The sequence below is a fragment of the Myzus persicae genome, unplaced genomic scaffold (assembly GCF_001856785.1).
Source record: "Myzus persicae strain clone G006 unplaced genomic scaffold, MPER_G0061.0, whole genome shotgun sequence".
NCBI classification, from domain to species: Eukaryota; Metazoa; Arthropoda; class Insecta; order Hemiptera; family Aphididae; genus Myzus; species Myzus persicae.
In genome coordinates, this window is record NW_019103931.1 from 85286 (window position 1) to 109880 (window position 24595).

The 24595-nt window shown below is 30.8% G+C and overlaps 1 protein-coding gene and 1 long non-coding RNA gene across 4 annotated transcripts in view; both read right to left on the bottom strand.

The window, feature by feature from the left end:
- The window catches only part of LOC111036493 (flocculation protein FLO11-like), an 80607-nt gene extending 68303 nt beyond the window's left edge, over nucleotides 1-12304 (bottom strand). The window contains exons 1-5 of the mRNA XM_022318519.1: nucleotides 11992-12304; nucleotides 4871-5384; nucleotides 3942-4220; nucleotides 3110-3382; nucleotides 749-923 (exon numbers count right to left, since the gene is read on the bottom strand). Of these exons, the coding sequence (XP_022174211.1) occupies nucleotides 749-923; nucleotides 3110-3382; nucleotides 3942-4220; nucleotides 4871-5188 (1045 nt within the window). The 5' untranslated portion in view covers nucleotides 5189-5384; nucleotides 11992-12304. The remainder of the gene's footprint in view (nucleotides 1-748; nucleotides 924-3109; nucleotides 3383-3941; nucleotides 4221-4870; nucleotides 5385-11991) is intronic.
- A 10-nt stretch (nucleotides 12305-12314) lies between these two features.
- LOC111036494 overlaps nucleotides 12315-24595 on the bottom strand; it is a 56644-nt gene continuing 44363 nt past the window's right edge. For 2 of the 3 annotated variants that reach the window (XR_002604777.1, XR_002604778.1), the window contains exons 3-4: nucleotides 18814-18912; nucleotides 12317-12642 (exon numbers count right to left, since the gene is read on the bottom strand). This is a non-coding gene — a long non-coding RNA (uncharacterized LOC111036494). Of the gene's footprint in view, nucleotides 12643-18813; nucleotides 18913-24595 lie in introns of all 3 variants that reach the window. The other variant, XR_002604776.1, reaches the window with a different exon arrangement.

Consider the following 24595-nt stretch of genomic DNA (forward strand, 5'->3'; position numbering starts at 1 on the left):
CGTAACTTAAATAATAAAATATTTTGAATTTATTCATATTTTAAAAGGTCATTAGTAATAATTTCATTTTTATGACTACTAGTCCAATGTTAACTTAATTTCATTGAATTATGTATGATAAAAAGTTAATTATTTAAGAATGAAAAAAGTAGTAAATTATATTGAAATAATAAAATAGTAATTTCATGTGAATTTGTAGTTATACGAAGTATTCAAAGAACAAATTAGTTATAAAAAGATAATAATTCAAAATATTTTTATCGATGAGTTATTTATTATTAGAAATGTATATTAAACATTTTGTATAATTTTAATTACACAGTTCGGAATTGTTTGTATAAGCAAATTGTTTGTAGCTATCGTATTAAATATTTATCCCCACATTTTTTTTCACGATGTAATATTACTATTCGGGGTAAATTATATTTAGCTTTAAAGTTCTCGTTGACCTAAATATAGAGTAAACTCTTTTAAAATATGTTGATTATATTTATTATAACCCAGGAATGTATTATATAGCAGTAAAGTGTCTTTTGCAGCTTCATAAAAAAAAAAAACAAAAAATATATATTAAGTATAAAATTCTTAATTAGCTGGTTATGTATACATCGGACTTAATATAGTATATATTTTTTTACGGCTAAGTGCGTTCTATTTATAACCTACATTTGAACGAAATCCATCGTGCTCGTTTGAGGAAAAACTACATATACATACATATTAAATGCTACTTGTTGAAAAATCTTACCTGTTTGAGTGCTGGAATCGAACAAAGTGCTGCTTGTCTCGACGGCCATGGTGGCCAGAGTTCCATCTATGATTTGCGTACTTGAATCTCTCCGGCCTCTTGTACGGTAGCATTCATCTGACTGAGACGATAGTCGTCGGAAATTCCTACACCGTATCATTTCTTCGGTAGTGGACTGCACAAAAAAAAAAGAACGATAGTGATGCAACTTCATTAATTTTAGTTTTTATTTAACACGTTGACCGCCATGAGCTCTTATATCATGATATCTCATCAAAATTTACCCTGACCGCCAAAGCCTTTATCCATAAATACAGTTTTGCCAATTTAAGGAAATATTAATTGTTTAAAAAATACTAATAACGATATTTGCAAGCTTGTATAACTACTGAAAGTGGTAACACTGTCCATTTTTAATCCGACAAGAAAATACTGATTATTGCATAGTCATATTAACTATAGACATATTAACTTAGTTATATATTACACAACTTAACTTAGTTAATATGTCTATGGATTATTGAGACCTAGAACGAGATCTCGCTCTAATTGTTGTCAGTGAGATTTTATAAGAGATTTCATAATCCGTGTTTAGAGTAATTTTGTTGAGATTTAAAATTATATCTCGTGGCCATTATTGTAAGCAACATAGGCAGTGAAAAAATAATATTTGGTAGTCAATGTATTTTGAATATTAAAACTTTTATTGGTTCGTTCTGACTCAAAACGCGATGGTTATAAATTGATGGTAATAAAACGGTCCAAGTAGCCTGGTGAGAGATAGTGTATGGTCTTTGTCACTAACGTGTTCTGAAGCATTAGCCGACGTCACTAGTTCCCCGATGGGTGACCATTCGGGTTTTTAGAGACAAATTCTCGCCACATTTACACGTTTTCTAATCAACGATATAATCCCGCAGGGTAATAAACTCTTTAAATAACCCAGGCTAATGACCTCAGATGTTAAATCCTTAGCTCAATAAAAAAAAGGCTTTTCAAGGATGTTTTTGTATTGCCCAGTCGGAAAAAATCAAAACTTAAAAATACAATAGACTTTTTTTTTTGCTACGAAAGTATAAACCAGGTCATGAGTCATAATACCAACATTCTAGGTTTTTATAAACAGTGGTAATTATAATTTATAATTAATTAAGTGATCTGAGTAAAAAATGAAAGATCCATCATGTGCTTGATAATTGGTTGTATGTGGTTTGGAAGTATGCAGTTTGTCAAGTCTCTGAAAACGTTCATATTCAGGTAAACGTTGTTTGGGAATTGAATAATAAAAATATTATTGGCAGTGGATTTTATAAACGTAATAAGCATAATATTACTTATTTATTTGTTTCAATTATTTGAATAAATAAAACATAACACGAACTCTTTAATGAAAATATTCTAATTCGAATATTCATAAGCTAATGAAACAATTAAAAACCTACAAAATGTATTATTCATAAGAAAAATGAAGAAAAAATTACAATGCTATCTTGCAGAAAACTCTGTTTGCACTTCAATGATCCAATCAGGCAACATTTACTGAAAATAATCGAATACGATAATGTACAACTAAGAACAATATTCACAATATACGTGAATTGCCATATTGAATAAAGTATAAAAAACAATGTTGCAAATAAAAAATAAATTGAATCATAATAACTATCGGTATAGGTACAGCTGATGGCCCAGAACAGACTGATCGATAAGCAGTTATTTAATAACAAATTTGTGGTGGAGATGAGAAAAAAATCAAACACGCCAGATGGTAAACAGTTTGGTGTAAAATCATAGTTTAGGATATTACAATGGACTGATTTGAAATGTTATTAGTGGATCCAAAACGATGTGCAATAAGTAACAAGTGTTGGTATTTTGAGGACGAGAATTTTTGCTCTTTTATAAAATATTCATTAATCATTAACGGCGTCTAATGATATAATTTTTTATGACAAACTGTTATCAAACATTTTTTAACAAAAAATTTATAACAGGACACAATAGTTGTGTAATTATTACACAAAATTTGAAATATACTAATGAAAAATGTACAAAAGTATGCACAAACCGCACACGTTTTCAGCATTTTATAGCTTTATTGCTTGTCTTTGATTTATACAATTTAATCTAGCCACCATCAGGTGCTTTAATATCTCTGTTATTTACTATTGCAACAGGAGGAGAAAAAATATTATAGTATAGGAAGAGGTATTCGGGAATTGTCCTTATTTCTTCTCTCCTCGTAATTGTCATATCAGCCCATTATAATAATCTAAGTCCGCGAACATAACCGACAACAGTACAAGAGCATATTATGTGTTATTAGGGTGGCGTAAGTCGACAACAGCCGAAAACACGCACTTGTCTCCGGAAGCCCCTGGCAATCAATATCTCTTCGGTTGTGGACTGTCTGCGGATGATCGGCGTCCGCTGAGAAGTCGCGGGTGCTACGGCCCTGCCAGCCGGGGAGGGTTCACGGGACGAGCATGACGACGATGAATCTGGTGACCTGGAAGACTGGCAGCTGCGTACGTTGTAACCACCCATCGTAGTGCTCTGGCGTCTGTAGTTTCTACGGCGTCTCTGTCTGCCAGGTGATACATCCCTGCCCTGTCTGTCCGGCGATAGACCGCCCTGTAAACACAAGAAAAACGGTTGCTGTCGTTAATTTTATATTCATAGATACAATATAATATAATATTATAATACAAAACATTATGTAATACACAAGTATATGATCGTCTAGCATCATAGCTCCGATTTGATCCGATAAATTAACTTTTAACTTTTGAGAGTAATAATTGAGACGTTTGAAATACAAGTTACGAGTATTTCATGTTAGGTTACACAAAAATACTATTAGAGGCGACATAGAGTTGGGGCAAAGCCGAGAATCAAGCGTAACTCATGTATCCTAATTAATTGTGAGCCGTGAACGTCCCAAGTTATAATGGTGCAGAGGAAAATCGGGGTAAATTTTTTTTTAATGAAAATGAAGCAATAGGTATCTAATGGTCAAACAGAATCAACCAATTATTATTCGTCGGTTATATTCGAAAAAAAAGTTCGAGTTTGTTGTGAAAAGCCGTAAAAATAAACCGAAAGGCACAAGTTACTCAAATGGTCACATTTCGTTCGATGTCATTCTGTAGGTCATTTATGTGTCTCAAAATGCATGGCAAGTACGACTCACACTGACTCTGGAGTCTCTGCGCCGGGCGTAGTGCGCAGAGTCGGGCGACAGCGAGTCGCGCCTGGTCTTTCGGTCCGTAAAGTCCTGGTCCGCGGACAGCGTTGGTTGCGAGCTCCGCCGGCCGCACTGCAAACTTGACGGCATGCAGGTCTCGTCGATGGCCGTCGATTGCCGCTGCAGTCTGGGTAACTTGTTCCCAACTGATATTCCGTCCTTGCTATGCCTTCGTTCGGGTGACACGTGAGATTTAGAATTTCGGCGTGCTCTCGAAGAATACACCTATTTTGGTAAAAAAAAATCGTCAGTACATTGTAGGATTATTACTAATTATAAGATCCACCCCCTCCCCTAAAAACCCACTTTCCGTGAATTATAATGTTTTTCTATAATTTAAGTAGCTAATTAAGTACCGTATTGATAAGAACTGGTTACTTGCGTCCGAAAAAAGATATTATTTAATATTTGTTACATAAAAGATTAGGTAGGTACAGCAAGATCGAGCATAAGGAAATATTATTATTAAACTTGAACGTAAAGCACTAATACTGTTTCAAAAATAATAGTAGGTAACTACATCTAATAAAAAAATGGGACAAAAATATAACTAAAAAATGTTAACACAACGTTGTTAAATGAACATCATTATTGAAATCAAGTGTGATGTATAAATACTTATGTATAACAATAGTTCAATCGGTATTTGTAAAATATAGAACATATTTGAAAGAGGCAAATGATAGTTGTACTAAATCAATACTGTACCACAGAAAATATCTATTATTGTCGTGTTTATATTTTTTGATACATTGCTACGGTATTCAATTTGTCGACAGTACACACGATTTTAATAAATTTATTTATCTTTATATTTATCCACGGTTTTGCTGGGGTAACTAGCGAATGTCATCTCGGGAGAAGTGTTGACTCACTTGAGTGGTAGAATCTCTGCGCGACACGGGCGGTGCGTGCGTCACGTTGCTGGCACCCAACGTTGGTGGGACTGCAGACACTGGCGAGCTGGGCACCGACACTGGCGGCGTGTAACCGCATGAAACGCTGTGCTGTATGGGCGCCGTGGATGTGTTGGCAGTGGCGGTAATGGAGGCGGAGTTAGCGGCATTGGAGATGGACGTGGTTCCGGACGAGACGGACGACGACGGTGCGTGTTGGTGTGTGGGCGACAGAGGAGCGCGTGGCGATGTGGGAGGGGGCGTCACGCTGCTGATGACCATCGTCGGCGGTGTCATGGTCTGGTCGTCCACCGTCCTTATGGGACCGTCACCGCCACCGTGCCCACCCGTTGACCCGTTGGAGGACGTGGACTGGCCCTGCACGACGATTGCCTGCGAGTCCCTGCGCTTGTGGCACGTGCGGTGCTGTCGGAACGCACGGCCGTCGTCCCTGGACCCGCGACGCCCACCATCGCCGTCTGAATGGCCGACGCTAAAAACGTTATGACAAGTGAGTTGGTTGAGAAATTAAAAAACTCACTTAAATCGAAATCACCACCAAAAAATCTACTGGTTTTTGTGGTCGTGAAAAATACTCAGTACTCCAAACCAACAACAGATTTGCCAAATCGTTCAAAAGGTTTTAAAAAGTCGTTAACGACATCTTAGAATGAATGGATGAGTCGATAATATGGTATGACGAAAACCTTAACTAGAAAATCACTGAAATATATATTGTTTATATAAAACCTAATATTATATGTTTGTCATTAGATCAGATGTTAAGATAAACGTTAGTATATTGAAATAACTTCAAAAAGTCAAGTTAAAATGCATTTATAGTTATTTACGCTTATTTAATTTCCGGTGTATAAAATATAATATAGTTGGGTTAAAAACAGAGTCACATCATTTACAATTGAAACATGAAGTAATTATTATTTAAATTAGCTTACTATTAAGAATTCTTTTTTTTTTCAAAAACTGGAAAGTATGTCACACAAGCAGCATTAAAACGAACAAAAGTTAATCGTAGAAAAATATTATTATGAGTGTGTAATTATGATTATCATAATATTACTATGAATTAATGAAATTTCCTAATATTAGTGACATATATAAGATTATAAGCTCATTAAAAGTTTAGGCATCTTGTTGAAATAATATTTTATGGCACCCATTTATTATATTATATTATTTTAAATAAAAAAATTCAGTGTCTGTATTTCAATTTAATGTTATTTTTTTTTCTATTATTTGTTAGTAACATAAAGTTATATCTTATTACATTTATGAATATGCTTATAATCGTTCATTCTTTGCATACTGTACATCTTCGTTTTTTTTTTTTTGTATGTTTTTCGAAAATAAAATGAGGAAGGTCATAAATATTCGAAAAAATAAAAACAAGCAGTTGTGCTCTTCATATTATGTATACTATTATTAGCAGTTTGATATCTATGAATATTGAATAAGAAAGTCGACAAATGAAAACATGAAAAGGAATACGAATCACAATAATGGAAATTAATCAATTCACTAAAGTATTTAAAAAAAAAATAGATTTTCTTATGGTATTTTTTCACTTTAACGAAATAATTAATTCCCATTCTAATTCATCAATTATTTTGGTGCATGAACTTTGACTATTGTCGGCTGAAAATTAAAGCTAACCTTAAATAAAATCATGGATATTTTATACGAGAAGAGAAAATATTGTCTGAAATTTAAATACTATTATACGAATTTTTGATCACAGAGCTTTAGGCGAAATAATTTAACATAGATGAACTTTAAATTAATTTAAAACTTAAAATAACTTGAAGACGTACGAAAAGTAAAAGTTGAAATATAAAATTGAGTTTAAATTTACTTTCATAACCAATGGTCTTTGGGGATAAGCAATTTGGATTTGTATTGATAATTGCAGAGCATCGACATTTGGATAACACGTTTAGTGCATTTAACTAACTTAAAATTATTGAATACTATGTGATATTTAAATGTATTTCACTATATTATGTACTTTTAAAATATTGGAATACGACTGCCTTAGTTGAATAAACCAAATATAATTTATTTACCAGTAGTTGAAAGCAAGGTGTGTTGCCTTTTTTTTAGTCTCGTTGAACTGTTGGATATTTAAAATAACTTTAATGTTGATGATGTTTATTTCAGAATAAAATACCCGGGTGACTTAATTGTCTTATGGAAATTTTATTTATTTTTCTTAATTAACTAAAATGAATTCCGTTTAGTTTTTAATATGATTTTCTTACTAGAAAACATATTGATGCAACAATTAAAAAGTGATGTAATTTCAATTTGTTACAAATAATTGTATATTAGAATAACAATTGTTATTGACAATGTTGATGAAATCTGAATGGTTGTTGAAGAAATTGTTAGACATATCTAACAAAGGCATAATCAGTGCAGACGAAACCCTATTTTAAAAGATTGTATAATTAAATGTAAAAGTAATTAAAATAATAAAATGTAAAAAAATGACCTACGTAGCTTTTACATTGTATAGGAAGAATAAAAAATCTACGACGGAAAAAAATTAAAATAAAAAAACTTGATATGAAATAGATATCAATATTATTCATTACAAGTAGATAATGTAAAATAATGATGAAATTAAAGAGGACTTGCAGAGTATTATTATAGTATTAAAGGAAATAAACAATAATCCGAGTTTGTGGGACAAAAGTAATAGGAAATCAGAATACTGGCAAAATAATTATTATTATCTGGTCATATTATTTTAAGAAGCTTAAAATTTATAATATTATAAACAGATTCATCGCAAAATGCAGTACGGTTATACACGCTCGAGTATTGACAGTAATATTATATTATGTTTGTGAAGACAAAGTACTTCAGTCTGGCATTGTAAACGAATAAAATTACAGAAAACACCACAATATTACGTGAGCTCAGCTATCAAGTTTTGTATTTTAACGACGGTTATCTGAATTGGATTATACCGATAAAATAACAAAATTGAAAAAGTGCTTTTCACTGGTACAGGTAATATAATATATTATATCAATAAGAACCACAATCAATATCTGTTATAATATTATATACATATAGAAAATTGGTTTTCAGTAAAATTAAATATTGTAAAATAAAAGGAGTCGATAAATTTAGTTCGTGTAACTGTATAAGGCGTAGGTGCGCATTTATAATTATGCTTTGGCAAAGTGAATTCGTAAAACTTTTTCGTTTTAATTTATTTTGTGAGTTTCTATCGGAAAAGGGCTAAAGCGTAATATGATATTGAAATTGAAAAAAAGTTTTAATTACAGTTTTCAAACGTGATATAAAAGTCAAATAAGAATTAGTTAAAAAATAATGACGTATTATAAACTTCAGATTTAAGACTTGTTATTGAGTTGAAACATTTTTTTTTCTTTCAGTGATTCAAAAAAAAAATAGTTCTTATAAAACTATGGTAGGAATGTAGAATATTGGAAATTTCTTTGTAGAATATTGAAATGCATTAAAACTTATACAGAAACTGTTTCAATGACAATACGTTGCTACGGAATTGTTATAATATTATACTTTAATACCTTGTACGAGAACTATCCAAAATAATATTACATGGATTGCAACATTACTGTTACAACGGTTTTTGATGGTTAAGATATCTAGTTAAAAATCTCTTTCCTCTAAATTTGAATGATTTGTTATTAACGTGAGAAATTAATTTTAATGTTTTTGTGGAATATTTGGTCGTGATGAGGTTAATCTTAGCCTATACAGGTTAATAGAATTAAAATTGAACATTTTAATTGTATTATATGTATGTGTGTCTAATTTCAAGTATATATTTTTTTTATGTTCGATTTCTTTCGTCTTATCAATTTCCATTCGTTGTGGTCAATCACATCAAACTGTAGGTGGCAAAAGCGCAATTGAATATAAAAATATGGATAATTGATGACCTTGTTGTAGCTAGATTGCCTATCCAGGACGCCATGTTATAAAAATAATAACATATTATTATTATTGTTTTAAAATGTATAAAACAATATCTTTGCTTAATTTCAGACAGTTCGAAATCGATCTTTTAATTGACTTAAGTGTATGTGCACTAAGTATACCTCAGTCGGTTGTTTTATTTTATAAGAAGATTACTATTATGCTTCACTGTTTCAATATTATATTCCATTGAGTCGAGTTTTAAAATAATGTACAGAGAACCGTTTTAGAACAATGAATTCTCAGGTCACTGCACTTACAATTAATATAAACCATATTTAAGTCAATTATATTTATACTTTATTTATGTATAATTCAATATATTTTTAAATGAAATCAATATTATATATAATTAATGGTTTTATTGGATTAAATGCAACGTTTAACGTCTTATGTTTAGATAGCATTAACCACCTTTTATATAAAAACATTAAAAACAACATGCGTGTATATTAAATGTCGTATACGAAAAATAAAAAACGTTATTAGTATCTAGGAATACAATATACAACCTTTCAGATATTATATACAAAATAGTATATAATATAATGTATATTATATATTGTGTGAGTTGTGTGCACGGTGACACAGGATTTTATGAGATTTGATGAAAACCATTTCACCAGAAAGCTTTGTTTTGAATTAACAATAGGCAACGCTTGTTCATCAAAATACGACTGCTATATTAATGGATCATGATAGTAAATTATTAGAGAATATTCTCAGAAATATAATGAAAACGGATCACGAGGGTACATAGAATTTAATATGTGTCTAGAAAGTTGGCAGAAAAATTGAACATTACATATTTTATAAGTTTATAACCAATAAAACGCATATATTTAATATCATTATTTAAGATGTATTTATCAAATTAATTTTAAACCAACACAGTATGTTAGTTTACTATCATGTAGTTAGGAGATCTCAACTACAATGCATATTGAGGTTTTCTAACTTTCTAGATACTTTGTAAGACAATAGTAATCAATAATGTGTGTATTTTCCCTATAGTAGCACATTTATGCATTTTAAATATTATGAGTAAAATACATTATTACTGAAACATATATAATGTATAAGTTTTTAATTGTCATCACCTTTCTCAGTTATGATATCAGCCTGCATGATTTATTTTTATGTTACAAAATACACATTCACTGTGTTTGAATATAATTATTAGTTATTTTTTTATTATTTGTACCTACTAGCTGTCCCGTCACGGCGTTTCTCGTGTTTTATATAGCTACATAAAAAACCTCCCTTTTTTCCCCTTAAAAGTTTAATTTTGAAAAAATCCTCTCAAAAAAAATAAAAAAATAATAATAATATTTACAAATGATTTTAATGATTCTAGTACACATATCGTTATTAAAAAATAATTCTATAGTTATAATTATAATTTTTATGGTTATTTTGATTGTGTACACGCCAACGGCTAATAAGTGTAATTCAGCCGACAGCTACCTTGTTAGGCAATGTGCTAAAATTCAATTTGATGCATTCTTGAACCTGATCTACCCGATCAGAGGTCGAGTTCTACTAAAAAATTAAGAAAGTTGAGCGGAAAATTAGTTATTAACTAAAATGAACATGCAAATTGTATACCTAGACACATATTGTATGGCACGGTGGCCCGCGGGTGACTTAAGTTCGTTTAAAATTTTAAGCATTATTGCTTAAACTAACCTGATGAACAAACATTTATCAAAAAAATCACTGTACACTTTGTCATTAACCTTCCAATTGATTCCTCTGTGAAATGAGCATTAAGAAAAACTGCTTTATATCATAGATAGATTCCTCGACCAGGGGAAACAGGAATTTATTTTTATATACCTAGATAGATATAGATAGATTGTAGAATTTTACTTCTCGTAACAATTCATTTTTATACATCGATCAAACACATAGTTAAACGGAAAAAAAGTTATGATTGCATGTCACTGTGGACACCCGCACATCGCCATGCTGTAAAATATATATAGATAAACAATTTGTATGTAAACAATTTATTTTTACCGATTTCAACCCTTTAAAATCGAAATTTTGAGAATCGGACGAAGTATAGTGACACTTAAGAGGGTATTCGGAACAATTCTGTGAAAAAAAATTGGAAAAAAGTTAAATAGCGTCGTCACAAAATTGGCACATGAAAAAGACCTGTTCTTTCATATATTATATAAGGATTATAACCTATACATATATATTACATATATTATATTCACCACATATTTACGACCACGTTGTTTACGTATTATGTTGTCTTCTTTCTTTTCTGACAAATCAAGTTATCAAAATGGGTTACGCACCGATAACGATTCTCAATAAATTATAGTCTATCTGACAAAAAATTTGAATTTATCAGTTTATGGATATTATTTGGTGTATGCATCCTTAGTAAATGGAATACATTTAAAACGAAAGAATACGATATAGTGGAGAGGTGTTTGAATATTATGTTGTACACTTGTACATCATGTTATATTGTTATACTTCTGGAAATATTTATGTAGACGGACTGTACTCGCAGACACACTTGAGTGGACGAGCGGAAGCCAAATAAAACCTGAATTCCTAGAATTTATTAGAAGAAAATTGATCGGAACAAGAGTAGCATGTGACCATTGTGGTTTTGACTTTTAACATTACCTATACCTATTTTCAGCTGAAATGAATTTTTCATTTTTCGGCTGAAACTTATTGTTCCCTTTTCGGCCAGTTTTCCATACAATTTTCATTTATAACAACTAAACTACCATAAACAATTTTTTTTCAAAATGTAATTAAATATAATTTTAACTGTTCAATAATGTGATTTTCAAATTTTCTACTATCAAATTATTAAGTATTACTAACAGCTATCTTCATATATCTGTGAAAAATAATAGAGCATACAGGAAGAAGCCCGTCGATTTGGAGTCTGAACCGCAGACGGCTGCTCAAGAGATAAATAATTAGTAAAAACAACCCTATACTGTAAAGTACCTACCCCTAAGTCTTAACCTATACTGACAACTGTGTCATCATATTATATATCGAAGCTATATAATTACAACGATGACGATGTACTTAGTAATAATAATATAAATAAAGGTAATTACTCTCCAGATCCTCTGCGCCTGGGCTGCTGCGAAACGCTACTGGGCGTTATGATGGAGTCGCGGCGGTTGTTGAGCAGTTTGGCGATGTCGGCCCGGAAGTCGGTCTTGGAGTCCCGGCGACCGCCCTTGCTGGACGACGACTTGACGCCCGAGTCGACGGAAGACTCCCGCCGCTTCCGGGACGACGTGATCGTGTTGGACCGACCGAACGGCAGCGTCTTGGCGATGTCGGCCAGCGTCTCGCGCCTGGTGATGCCCTTTGGCCGGCCACCCGACTTACCTCCGCCACCGCCGCCTCCGCCGACGCCTCCACCTCCACCTCCACCCGCCCCACCTCCACCTCCACCACCAACGCCACCTCCACCCATGCCGGTGCCGCTCCATTCGCGCAATATGTCGGTGAGCTGGGCAAGCGAGCTGCGCCTCCGGCGTCGGCTGACCGGCGGCGACGTCTCCGCGGTCTCCGTCGGCGGCGACTCGGTGGTGATCTGCGCGGCCGAATCTCGCCGACCGCCCAGCCGCTGTTTGATTGTCGTCTCCTCCATCTGCTCGCGCAGTATGTCGTCCCAACCGTTGCCGCCCTGCCACACCAGTCCCACCTGGTGGCTGAGAATCGGCAGGTTGCACACGAAACATATGGCCGTCATCGTCCTGGATTCACGATGAACAATATTATATGCGTGTGCGAGCACACAACAATATTATTATTATTATTGTTTATATAATGCCATTTTTTTTTTTTGTTGGTGTATATGTGTGTAGCCCACTGGTCATGGCAGCGGCTAATGGACACTGTTTGTTTATTCCGTAGCGCTGGTTTGAACATATAGGTGTGGTGGTTATTCGGTCAAGAGTTATCCTCAACTAAATGTAATGTCTAACGATTTGAAAAACTGGTATATTTACACCGATCGTTTTCAACGAATTCTATCTACAGAATATTCGATGGGCATGTTGAAGGTCAGTTATTTTTAAGTGTTGCACATTATATTTTTCAATATAAAATTATATTATAATATGGAATGGATAAATGGTTGTGTCCATTTAAATCTGATATCGAAAACGGCATGGGAAACACAATATGGTCGACAACTCTAGGACTTTGAAAGAAGTATTACATAAAATCAATAATTCAGAGGTCTTCGACCTTTATAAGTAGAGGGTAACATATTATTTAAAAAAAAAAATCTCGAATTAGTAACAACGACTTTTATTTAATGATTAAAAATGTATCAAAAAATACATGATATGCTTAAAATGTGGGTTGAAGAATCCTGCAATAGTCATTATAATTTAAGTTAACATTTTCAGCACTTTCCCTTTCATATCAATAATTTGTGTACCTATATAAAGGATTTGTCGACTAATTTTTTTTAAGTGGTAGAGATTGTGTTATTGTCGCGTGTACGTTTTGTGATCGGTTTTATTTTTTCGTACGTGATCGGATGGCGACAAGTGTTCAGTATTCTACTGAGCGATAAAACAACTTATCCAAACGTAAACGCCGAATAACAGTGCATGGAATAAACAAACATACCCGAATTATGTATACATATAGTAAATATAGTGTATTGTAATATTATCACGGTTAAAAAATTGCATAATTTATGAGAAAATATCGTAATTTAAATTTGTATGTATGTATTTTATTTTATTGTATATATTTCATCGACACAGTTGGAGAAATATTTCATGAAACAAACAACAAAAATGAAGCTTAGTTTATGGCAGTACATGTACATAAAAAGGTATTGAATAAGAATTTAGAAAATAAATTATAATTTGAGCTGTTGTATCAAATCCATCTACACTTAAATCACATATTAAATGGAATTCCTTGTACATAAATACAATTACATTTTAAGTTATTCATCAACTGATAAATGATATAATTGTAAAATGTTGTTGTTACCTATAATTAAAATCATCATACATATTAGATTACGATATTTTTTCACATAGCATTACTAACCGTAATATTGTATATTATACTAACATTTAATAACTGAAAATAATTAACTAATTATCTAAAAAAAATATCGACCAAATTGAAAAAAAGCAACTAAATAATATAACAAGCTAAATCATTATAACTAATGATAAATAACAAAACCAATCATGCAGTAAGTCAATTCAGTCAATGAAAAATGATGATTTTAAACATTAAATAATCTAAATCATTTTCCAAGAAAATTATTTTTGGAAATGTGTGCTTTTATAGAAAAACAATTAAATATGTGTTACTGTGCTAGTGTCTCTCCTATATTGTGAAGTATAATATTGTGTACGAAAAAAACCTCAAGTTTTATATAAAATAAATGTACAGACTATCGTTTACTATATAATATATACTTATCGAAAACGTTAGACCAACGATTAGATATCGGTAAAAATGCATGTTATAAGTAACAGCCGCTCTGGTCTCATATACAAATATTGCATTTAATACATTTACTAACGGAATAAAAAAGTATGATTCAACATCGAAAAATAAAACAAATACTAAACACATTTAAAAACCAGCAAAATACGTTTACAGCGTGACCCATTTAAATGGCTACATGAATAAGTCAATCCATTTTTGTATTTTAGGACACGATGTTTGTATACAGTTGAAAGTAATTATTTGTACACTACATTCTTATGAAATATACTTCAAACTTTATACAAATTTTGTTTTCGAAAATACAATAATTTAATTAGAGAAGTATTGGCGAGTAGCCATTTAAATATGGATTACTCCGTAAAGAAATATAAAATGTATAATGTATATTATATCATTTATAATTTATAGTGGTAGGTATATACATTTTACTGGTGCGATGAAAAATTCAATAAACCACTCTAACGAATAATTTATTTATATCTTGCGAGCGTGACCCGTGCATAATAATAATGTTTTGGATTAATGTGTATAATAATCTTATAAATATTATAAAAATACATGTGTAGAAAATCAATATTATTAGTTTGTACGATGCAATAAGGTGGTAAACTAGTAATGATACATCATTATAATAAACTTTGTTATACCCAGTTATATTAGTTAAGACGCATAGTATTAAACGCAGGTACATGCAAACAGGGACGGAAAACTAACCACGCGCGCTTAGACTACCGTCGGAAAAACGTTCGGAAATTCATATGGTCTCAGTGTTGCACGTCAATTATTCAGAATCCAATTATCCGATGAAAATTCGTGTAATTGACGGATATCAGTTTCGTTTTATAAAAATTGGCATCAACGGTTTCCGGGTGTTGCGCGTGTTAAAATTACGCTTACGTCTATATTTTGTTGTACAACTCGGCGTTTAACGGCACTAAGTGACATATATTTTTTTATTTCAACCAAATTAATTTTTCACTGTTCCTCACAATTGTTATAGAAATTAATTTATCTTTGAAATGCCATGGTTTTATGACTTTGGGCCCGTGATTAATAAGAATAGACACGTAGGTGTGACCATGCATTTTTTGGGGTAATCTACAGCATCATTTAAGAGGGGGGGGGTTAAAAGTTCGCCCATATTAAGGTTATGCATACTTAATAGTATGAACGCTAGTATGTAGACATACAGGATAATTATTGATTAAAATTAAAGCTTTTTTTTTTTTTTAGTATAAAATGTATATAAAAAAAATATGTTGTGAACTTTTATGATATGAATTGTATCTAGAATTAATAATTTATTTGTATAATGATATTTGTAAAAAAATCAAACATTTGAAGTAGGTATGAAGTGTGAACTGTGCAGGGTGTACACTCAGTGTGAACACCCATTAAAACAAGGTTCATACTAACTATCAAAGTAAAACGTAAAATGTAAAAAAAAATGATATGATTCGTTTTGGTAGAAAAAAATGCACCCGTAACACATTTGATTAATTACGGTTATTAGTGTTGACACTGTCTTTGAAACAAAACAAACAGTTATTATGTATCTTGCATCTGCGATCTAGTGCAGTTGTGTGTTCAACGCAATACTCGGTCGACGAGAGACCATAATATATCAAACTGAATTTGTAATGATATTATATTGTTCAAATTATATTCTCTTACACAATCTTGCTACGTCTGAGAGTTGGTTAAGTTATAGAAAGGACAAGTTCATAATGCCCTTGCGATCCTATAGAATATACACATTATATTATTCCTTTTAACATTAATTAACATTTTTGTTGCTCGCCTATATTAAATTTGATTAATTTATCGAAGATTTCTCTGAAATCTTCTGTCGACAGTTTGCGTACACCAACGACTTTATCGAGCAGTATGCTTAAATCAAATAATAGATAAGTATCTATGTTCTAGAACTACATTTTAATATAATATGCGCAATACAATTTTATAAACAAAACGAAATTGGAAAATACCTCATTGAACACGTATACAGATTACAAAAGTTTAATATAGGTATATATCTAAACGATTAATTTTTATGGAATGCTGAAAACAGAAATTATGTTTTTGTAAAACTTTTGGTTTAAAAAAATAAAGTATACATAACTTAGGTATGAGATTTAAATGGGCTCTATTTGTGGTACTCAGTATTATTATTTTATTTTCGTTCATATGGCTATTAGCATTATTTTCGTATAATTTATGAAGAATGTAAAATTGTTCATATCAAACACAAATATTGAAATATAATGAAATGATATATAATAGTGTTGCTATTCATTATAATTCGTACTTTCTTGAAATAAATTTAATGTAAAGTTTAAACCAGATATCGAAAAGTCAATATGAAAGTGGAATGTGATTTTTTGTCTCTAAAGTTGAAGTTATTGTAATAAAGAGGGATTAATGAGGTGTTCATATAAATCGTGAACCTGCGACGAAATGGTATAGATTTTGTAACAGATCTGAGAAAACGCATCAAATGGATATTACCCCTATAGTCTTACTGTATTTTCCTATTCAGAGTATTAGTTTTGAACTTAGTACTTAGTCCTTATAAAAGACCAATTAATAAGCATGCTCATCCATATCTTACAATTTCCATCAACAATAAATTCATTTGAATTCTGATTTTTGGAATAATTATTAAGCATACTTAAAAATTAAAATTTGAATTATTTTGTACCGTTTAAATATTGTCTCATGACAATACTAACTTCTTTTTTTTCAAATGAAACCAACCTTTTTTTCATTAAAAATTGTTAGGCACATGATTTTTTTTCGAAAGTTAATTTATATCATGTCTAAATAAAAATGTGAAGGAGTAGTTTTTGATTTATTAAAATGTATATTACTACATTCTGTGGATAATATTATTAATATCCTTTATAAATAGATTTGTAAAATTTTTTTTAAAAAATGTAATATTGCATCTAGTGTTAATAATACTTTTATACTCATTTTTTACAAATCATAAATCATGAAATTAATATAATAATTTAATAAAATCATTATAGCCCCTATATCTTCAAAGTATACTATCGTGCATCTATTATCTTTAATGTACAAAGAAAAATTACTCGAAATCTATCTGTTTGAATTTCGGCTTCGATATATTCATATTTTGAAAAATATCACCTTTTGAACAATTAACATTAAAAAACGTTGACTCTTATTTAGGACAAAAAAAGTTTGTGTAGCTACAAGTCATTCCTTAATGTAATAAACATCTAATCAGGTAATTGAAAATCTGGTATTATAGGTACTTGAAAAATCAAAACATCAGAATTTAAATAAATAGAGAAATAAATAATTAAAACAGGTAAGCTTTCTTAGTACATAACTCAGTAGGTATTTAACATTTTTTTAAAAAATTATTATTTTTAATTAATGACGAGTTATCACTACATTTTATTTTCTTGTGCATTTTAAACATTTATTCTCTACCACGCTACGTTCATTTTTAATTAAACGTTTTAAATAATACACTTAACACTTTAAGAAATCTAGTTAGCGAGAGAAATAAATAAATTAAAAAAATTAACTAGTCGTTGAAAAATATTTTTGTTCGGTTTAAAAAAAAAAAAAGTATATTGTATGTATAATGACAAACACTCATTTATTTTTTCGGATTATAGATAATTGTATTTATGGATTGCATGACAATTGTAAATGTCCACTTTTTATCATTATCTATAGTTAATTTTTATTGCTATAATTATAATCACTACGAACGAGCAGTGGATTAAGATGATAATGTTAAACGAGAGGATAAAAACATTTAAATGGAATAATAATAAAAAATATATTACATACAACTCATACTAAATAACGAGAATTCGCATCGTTACGTTTTTAATTTGAATTTTTTTTTTGTGATAATTAAAAACATATAGATAAATACTTTTTGAATGTGCACTCGCTTCGACCATAGCTGTTTACACAATTTTTTTTTTCTATTCGAAATTTTTTCATTATTTCTCTGCTCGATACAGTTAACAGCAAAACGGCTACGTTAGTGGAATATATTATTATTTTCAGTTAGGGCCTCGCGTATTATTATAATGAAAGTATTTGCGTGGAAAAAAACAAATTAAACGCTGCCGGAGAGAGGTCGTTGATATATTATCATGTGACACGCGCAACGTTGTACTGTTGTACCAATATACTTTATGTATATATATATACATACACAAAGATATTATTATAATTGTATCGTTACTATAAGATGTAATATTATTATATCATGATCAGTTTCCGCCCTTGTACTTTGTGAAAAAATAAATCAATATAAACAGTAAAATTCAAAACAGTATCGTCCACCGTCTGGAAACGTTAACGTCTAGATGAAAATATAAACAAAATATACAATCAACAAAAAAAAAAAAAAAAAAAATGGAGATGTGAATGATGATCGGGACCTGTAATGACGAAGCCTCGGATACGCCATAATTCATTTTCTATTGGCGATTCGTGACTGTGGCAGCGTCCTACTCTACAGATTTATTTCACCATCACAACTGTAACACACACACATCGTGCATTTTGCTAATTTTCAGATTTTTTTTTTTGATGCTATGGGTATGATTAAAAACATGGCAAAAAGTAGGTAATACAAAAAAGAAAAAAAAACGTAAACAAATGAAATAAATATCAGCTTTTTAATAAATACGTTGTGACAAATATTCAATTTTACCAACAATGCTACGTTCACAGTTACAATTTAGGTACCCAGTTATGTTGTATCCAGTTGTAAGGTATATTTTATTCGAACCTGGAATTATAATAGATTAAATATTGCTACAAATGTATTATAGTATTATCATAATACATATAATATCTTGTGCAGGAAAAAATTACAAATAATATAATATTTAACTATAATACAAGGTTTATGAAATATAATTTCAAATTGCGACGTATTGGGAGTTGGGCAGAATTCGCATGATATGTTCAATATTCGATTATATTATTTCGGAATACAAAGTGTGTACTAAAATTTAAATTTAACTTTATATAATTTAAACTATAAAATAGTGAGATAATAAGTAGAAATAAATTGTTTGCACAACTCAGTTTTACATTTTCACTTACAGTGACCAACCAATTGCCATATCTAATTTTCGTTCGGTATGATAAACATATAGGTAGTAAATATTTATATCTTATACTAGATTCTGTATTCCTAAGTTCCTAACTATTATGCCTTTTTCTTTATTTGTCATTAATTTATTTATTAGGTTTCATTGTCAATAGAAAATATCATGTGATTTGAACAGTATAATATCATGTCAACCTATGGTCTATAGTAGGTAATGAAAAACACACAGTATCTGACCCTTGAAAAAACAACTATAATGAAATGAAAACACAGCGAAAAAACTGATCAAGTTAGTCGTTTTAAAGCACGAAAACAAATAACAACGATTGCATTACATTCATTAAACATTTATGTTTAAAGTAAAAGCAAACATGTATTTATTACACAGTGGATTATATTAAATACAAAATACATCTAAAGTGTTTTAGTTCATATATATTTTAAGTAATGATGTCATTATAGGGTTCTCAAGTTTCGAATAAAACACATAATACTAGTTCAATAAAAATATTTTAATAATGAACATATTATAGACATGTGAAGTAACATTATATTCTAATGGTTATTTTTCTCTGTTCCCCTGACTTGTTTATCTTTATGATTCGTCTTCCCTATTATAAAACCAGATTTCACGGAATCGACTTTGGAATCTTGGAAAAATAATATTATAATATTAAAAATATTCAAAGGTCTAAATTAAACAACTGACATCAGTCGACAGAATATAATATAATAATAAATAATTCAATTACTCCTTACTATGAGACCGGCTAGTCACAGACCACAATAATGGACCACAACTCGCGATTTGTGAATTTGTGATACCTAGTTAATTTCGAAATAGGAATAAAACCTACGGAGTTTCCACAAAATCCTTCAAAACGTTCATCCTCGAACTCAGATACTATGGTAATAGCGAGTGGTATCTGCGGGCGACGTTCGGTAGCTACGCCTCGGCGGTCGTCCGACAGATCGCGCACGGCGTCACAATAATGTTGTACTCGTACGTACCGGATTTCCGGTGGAGCCTGCAGCTTATCCGGACCGCCCGTTTTCCAGTAGGTACTATTTACGAAATTACCGATGAGGGTGGAAATACTCTGTCGTCCGCCGACTCACATATACCATCGAAGGCCGAGCACGTTTTTCCGACGATTATTATATCGTTGGCGCTAATGACCAGGACACCGAATCGGGGGGAAGGGGGGGGGGGCGAGAGTGCGGCGAATGAACGACAACAATGAATGCGGCGTATTGTTTTCTTTCCTCCTCTCCTCCCCTCCGCCCGCATCGCCGCTATCCGGTCGTCCTCGGAGGTTTTAGGTAATGGCAAACCTTCGTTATTTTTGATATCAGCGTCTTTCTGCTCCCCCGCAATTATATAACTATTATTATTATTACCACGCACTCGCGGTTGGCCGGCGGGGGACACCTCGTTTTCATCTCCTTGTCCAGAGCACAGTATTATAACGACCTGCCACGGAATACGCCCATGTCCAGACTGGAAACAGCGTACTACCCGCATACAATATAATTGGACGCTGCTCGGCGGATATAAAATAGGTAATAATAATAATAATAATAATAATAACAATAATGGGTACCTACGGTACGACGTGTACGGTGTGCCTAATAATACAACGTCTCGTATGATAACGATACACGCGTATGATAATAATATCGGGAAGTTTGCGTTGTTATATCATTATTATTATTATTATTATTATTATTATTATTATTGTTCGTCGCTGTAGAAGAGTATAGACTTCACAGTCGGCGTGTAACGAGTGCAATGTTTAAATGCATTATAATATATTATATTGACAATTGACATCGTCATTGGCACGCCATCACTCGTCGGTTGTCGCCTAATTATAAGATTATATTATCACTGTTATACGACTTCCTCACTCGAAGCTGAGCGCGCAACGTGCAGACATGACACGTGACGAGCGGCGACGCGAAACCGTTTTTGATTCGTCGTTTTTACAAGCCAATCGTCGAACCGTTATTGGCTGTCTGCGATACCTAGTCTCACGACAATATTAATACATTTGCGACTCTAAAATACCATATCATACTCGGTGGTGTCGTTTGAGAAAAGGTGTGCAATATGGTTTGCAGCATATTTCGTTCACACATCCAATCACTCAGGTATAATTATTCTTGTGGTCGAAGTCCAAGGTCGGTTATTGGTGTGATTGGCTCGGTTGCTATCAGGCCATCGGTATACATTCATTTTTTTTTTTTTTAAAAGATTAAATTATTTTTTTATTATGACGTGTATACTCCAATATACATAGGAATTGTTGTATTTTTTTATTTATTAGTACGAGTATAGAATTTAATTCTATATAATCTATACCGGTTGCTATGTTATATTATTTGCTTTTATATAATATATTATTATAGGTAAAGTGCTTAATATAAAAATCAATGCATACGTATAACAGTTATTCCCTTTAAAATTAGTATACCCTCTTAAATGAAATATAAAAATCTACCCTCCGATTTTTAAAGGAGAGATTACGATTTTGCATCATTTTTAAATAAGCCATAAAGAGGTATAGGAATATATGGTATAACATATTATTGCCCGAGCGTGTGGTCACCAAATATTTAAAACAATATTCCGAACATTTAAATATCGTTGGTGTGGTATAACTTTTTGTTTCCCTGACTATAAGTCGATAAAAATTACCCCGAGTAAAATATAAATCTGATCGTTATTAATAAACGATGTTGTAGCTAACGGAATACATATTTTTATAAAACCGATTTCGGAATTAATTGAGTTTCTTTGACCGTTTCGGTGAGGTTTTTTATATTATTATTTTGAATCGTTAAAATGAAATGCGTTTGTAATTTCTATCATTATTACATGATTGGTTCAAAAATATACCCGATTGTGATTATTAATAAATTAATGTATGTATATATATTATTTTTTTCTGCTTCGAGAGTATAATATAATATAGTTAGCATGACAATATTGGGTGTCTGAAAAAATATATTCATAGAACAATTTTCAAAATATATTGTCAAAAAATGTGGATTTGTACGTAACATATATATTTTTTAATCGATAGCGAAACTGTTTGTAATTATTATAACAGATGTGCTAACTGCTATGTGATGAATATTTACTGTTTGTTTCAACATTTTTACAATCATCGACCTTATATTTTATTCTAATGAGTTGAATAAGTTTTGTTATAGACATTTATTTCTTCAATCCACTTTAACATAATTACCTTTAAAATTATATTCTTACATTGTGTTTAGAATGAGAACTTTTTTATTTTATCATAAACTGTAATTTGAATTAAATGCAAACTAACATTTTTTGTTATTACGAAAATAATTTATATTTTAATCTCAACATGGATTACGTTTACTTTATTTTAGGGATGTAATAATGTTCAATGTTTGAATATAATATAAATACAAATACATTTTATACAAGGTATTTTGTAGCGCATTTAGTTCAGTCACATAATTTTTTTATTATTTTTTGTTTGATGTTTGTACCGTAAATAAATAAATACAATTTTCTTTGGTTCGCATTTTATAAAAATAATTATTTCGATCATATAAAATTATCATAATATTATATAATATGATAAAATATGAGTAAGGTTATTAAAATATTTTGATAATATAAACTATACAGGAGTACCCCTAATTTGCCTATACAATGCGCCGTATTATATATGTGAATAAATAAATATTTTAGGTACAACCATTGCATTTTAATTTTTAAATCAATTATGTGAATTAACGTTCATAATCAAACATACAATATATAAGTTTTCTTTTAAAATCAATAACTGTGTGAAAACAGGAAGTCTGCGATTATAATTGCACTTAATCGAACTTCTTGGTTCTTAATAATATAATAATTATTATTGCAGTTAATGACAATGAGTGATAAATGATAATATAATTATGCATTGATATTTTACACAAAGTGCATCAGTCAATCCCATGGATTAGTTTAAAAATTACACTTGTTGAGCTATTTTTAAAATTTAAATTGTAATAATTATGATATTATGATGATTACTTGTCAGTTTAAATAAAAATTATCTTTTTCATTTTTATGGACCATTATTATGTAACTATATTTTATATGAAAATGTTTTATCCCCAGATGTAACAATTTCCAACTTAATAATGAGTAAATCGCTACAATATTAGTTTGAGTATCTGATAAAAGATACTATTTCAAAATTGTTATTTATTTATTTTCTCTAAATGCGCATGTTTCTCAAAAAAGTAACAATATTAAAAATAAATACAATTTATCAAATATAATAGTGATACGCACTCTATATTATATATTATATTTAGTACCTACGTATAGATGGCGAAGAATTATAACATTATGAATATTGTTATTTTTTAATCAAACTAAGGGAACGCTACCTTTGTAAAGTTAAATATTTTTTTTTCCAATACTGACAATTCATATTATTATGATATAGAATTCAATGGACTTTTTAGGAATTTGCTATAAATATAACAGTGTACTGTAATACACATTTTTTGTTGTTGTTGGAGTTTCTGACTTTATTATTATTATATATATTTTTAAGGTAATGATTAAAATAATAAAATTGTTTGCATACTATTCACTGTTTTTTGCTGTATTGAACTGTCTAAATCTAAATACCAACCCCTTGTTAGTACACCGCCATGTCCCTTTGGGATATTGATGATATATTTTGATAATTCAACACCATGAAAAACTTGCACAACAGGTATATTATATTATCCAACAATGAAATTAGTAGGTATATATTAAAAAAGTGGTTGTTTATCTTTGGAGTAAATAGTATAATACATTTTACCCATGTAAAATTGAATTGCAGTATTTGACGATTGTGATGGCAATGAAAATTGAATAACGAAAAAATGAGTTTTTTAAGTGCAATATTATCCTTTACCCGTTGTGTCCGTTGTGTCGGAGTAACGTACGTAAGATGTTCCATCAACAAAATACGCCCGTCAGTTTTGGCGGATAATTTAGATGGTGTATACAAAAAATATAGAGAGTAACCGATGCGGATATTTTCGGGCACCGAATTCCCATAAGTCCA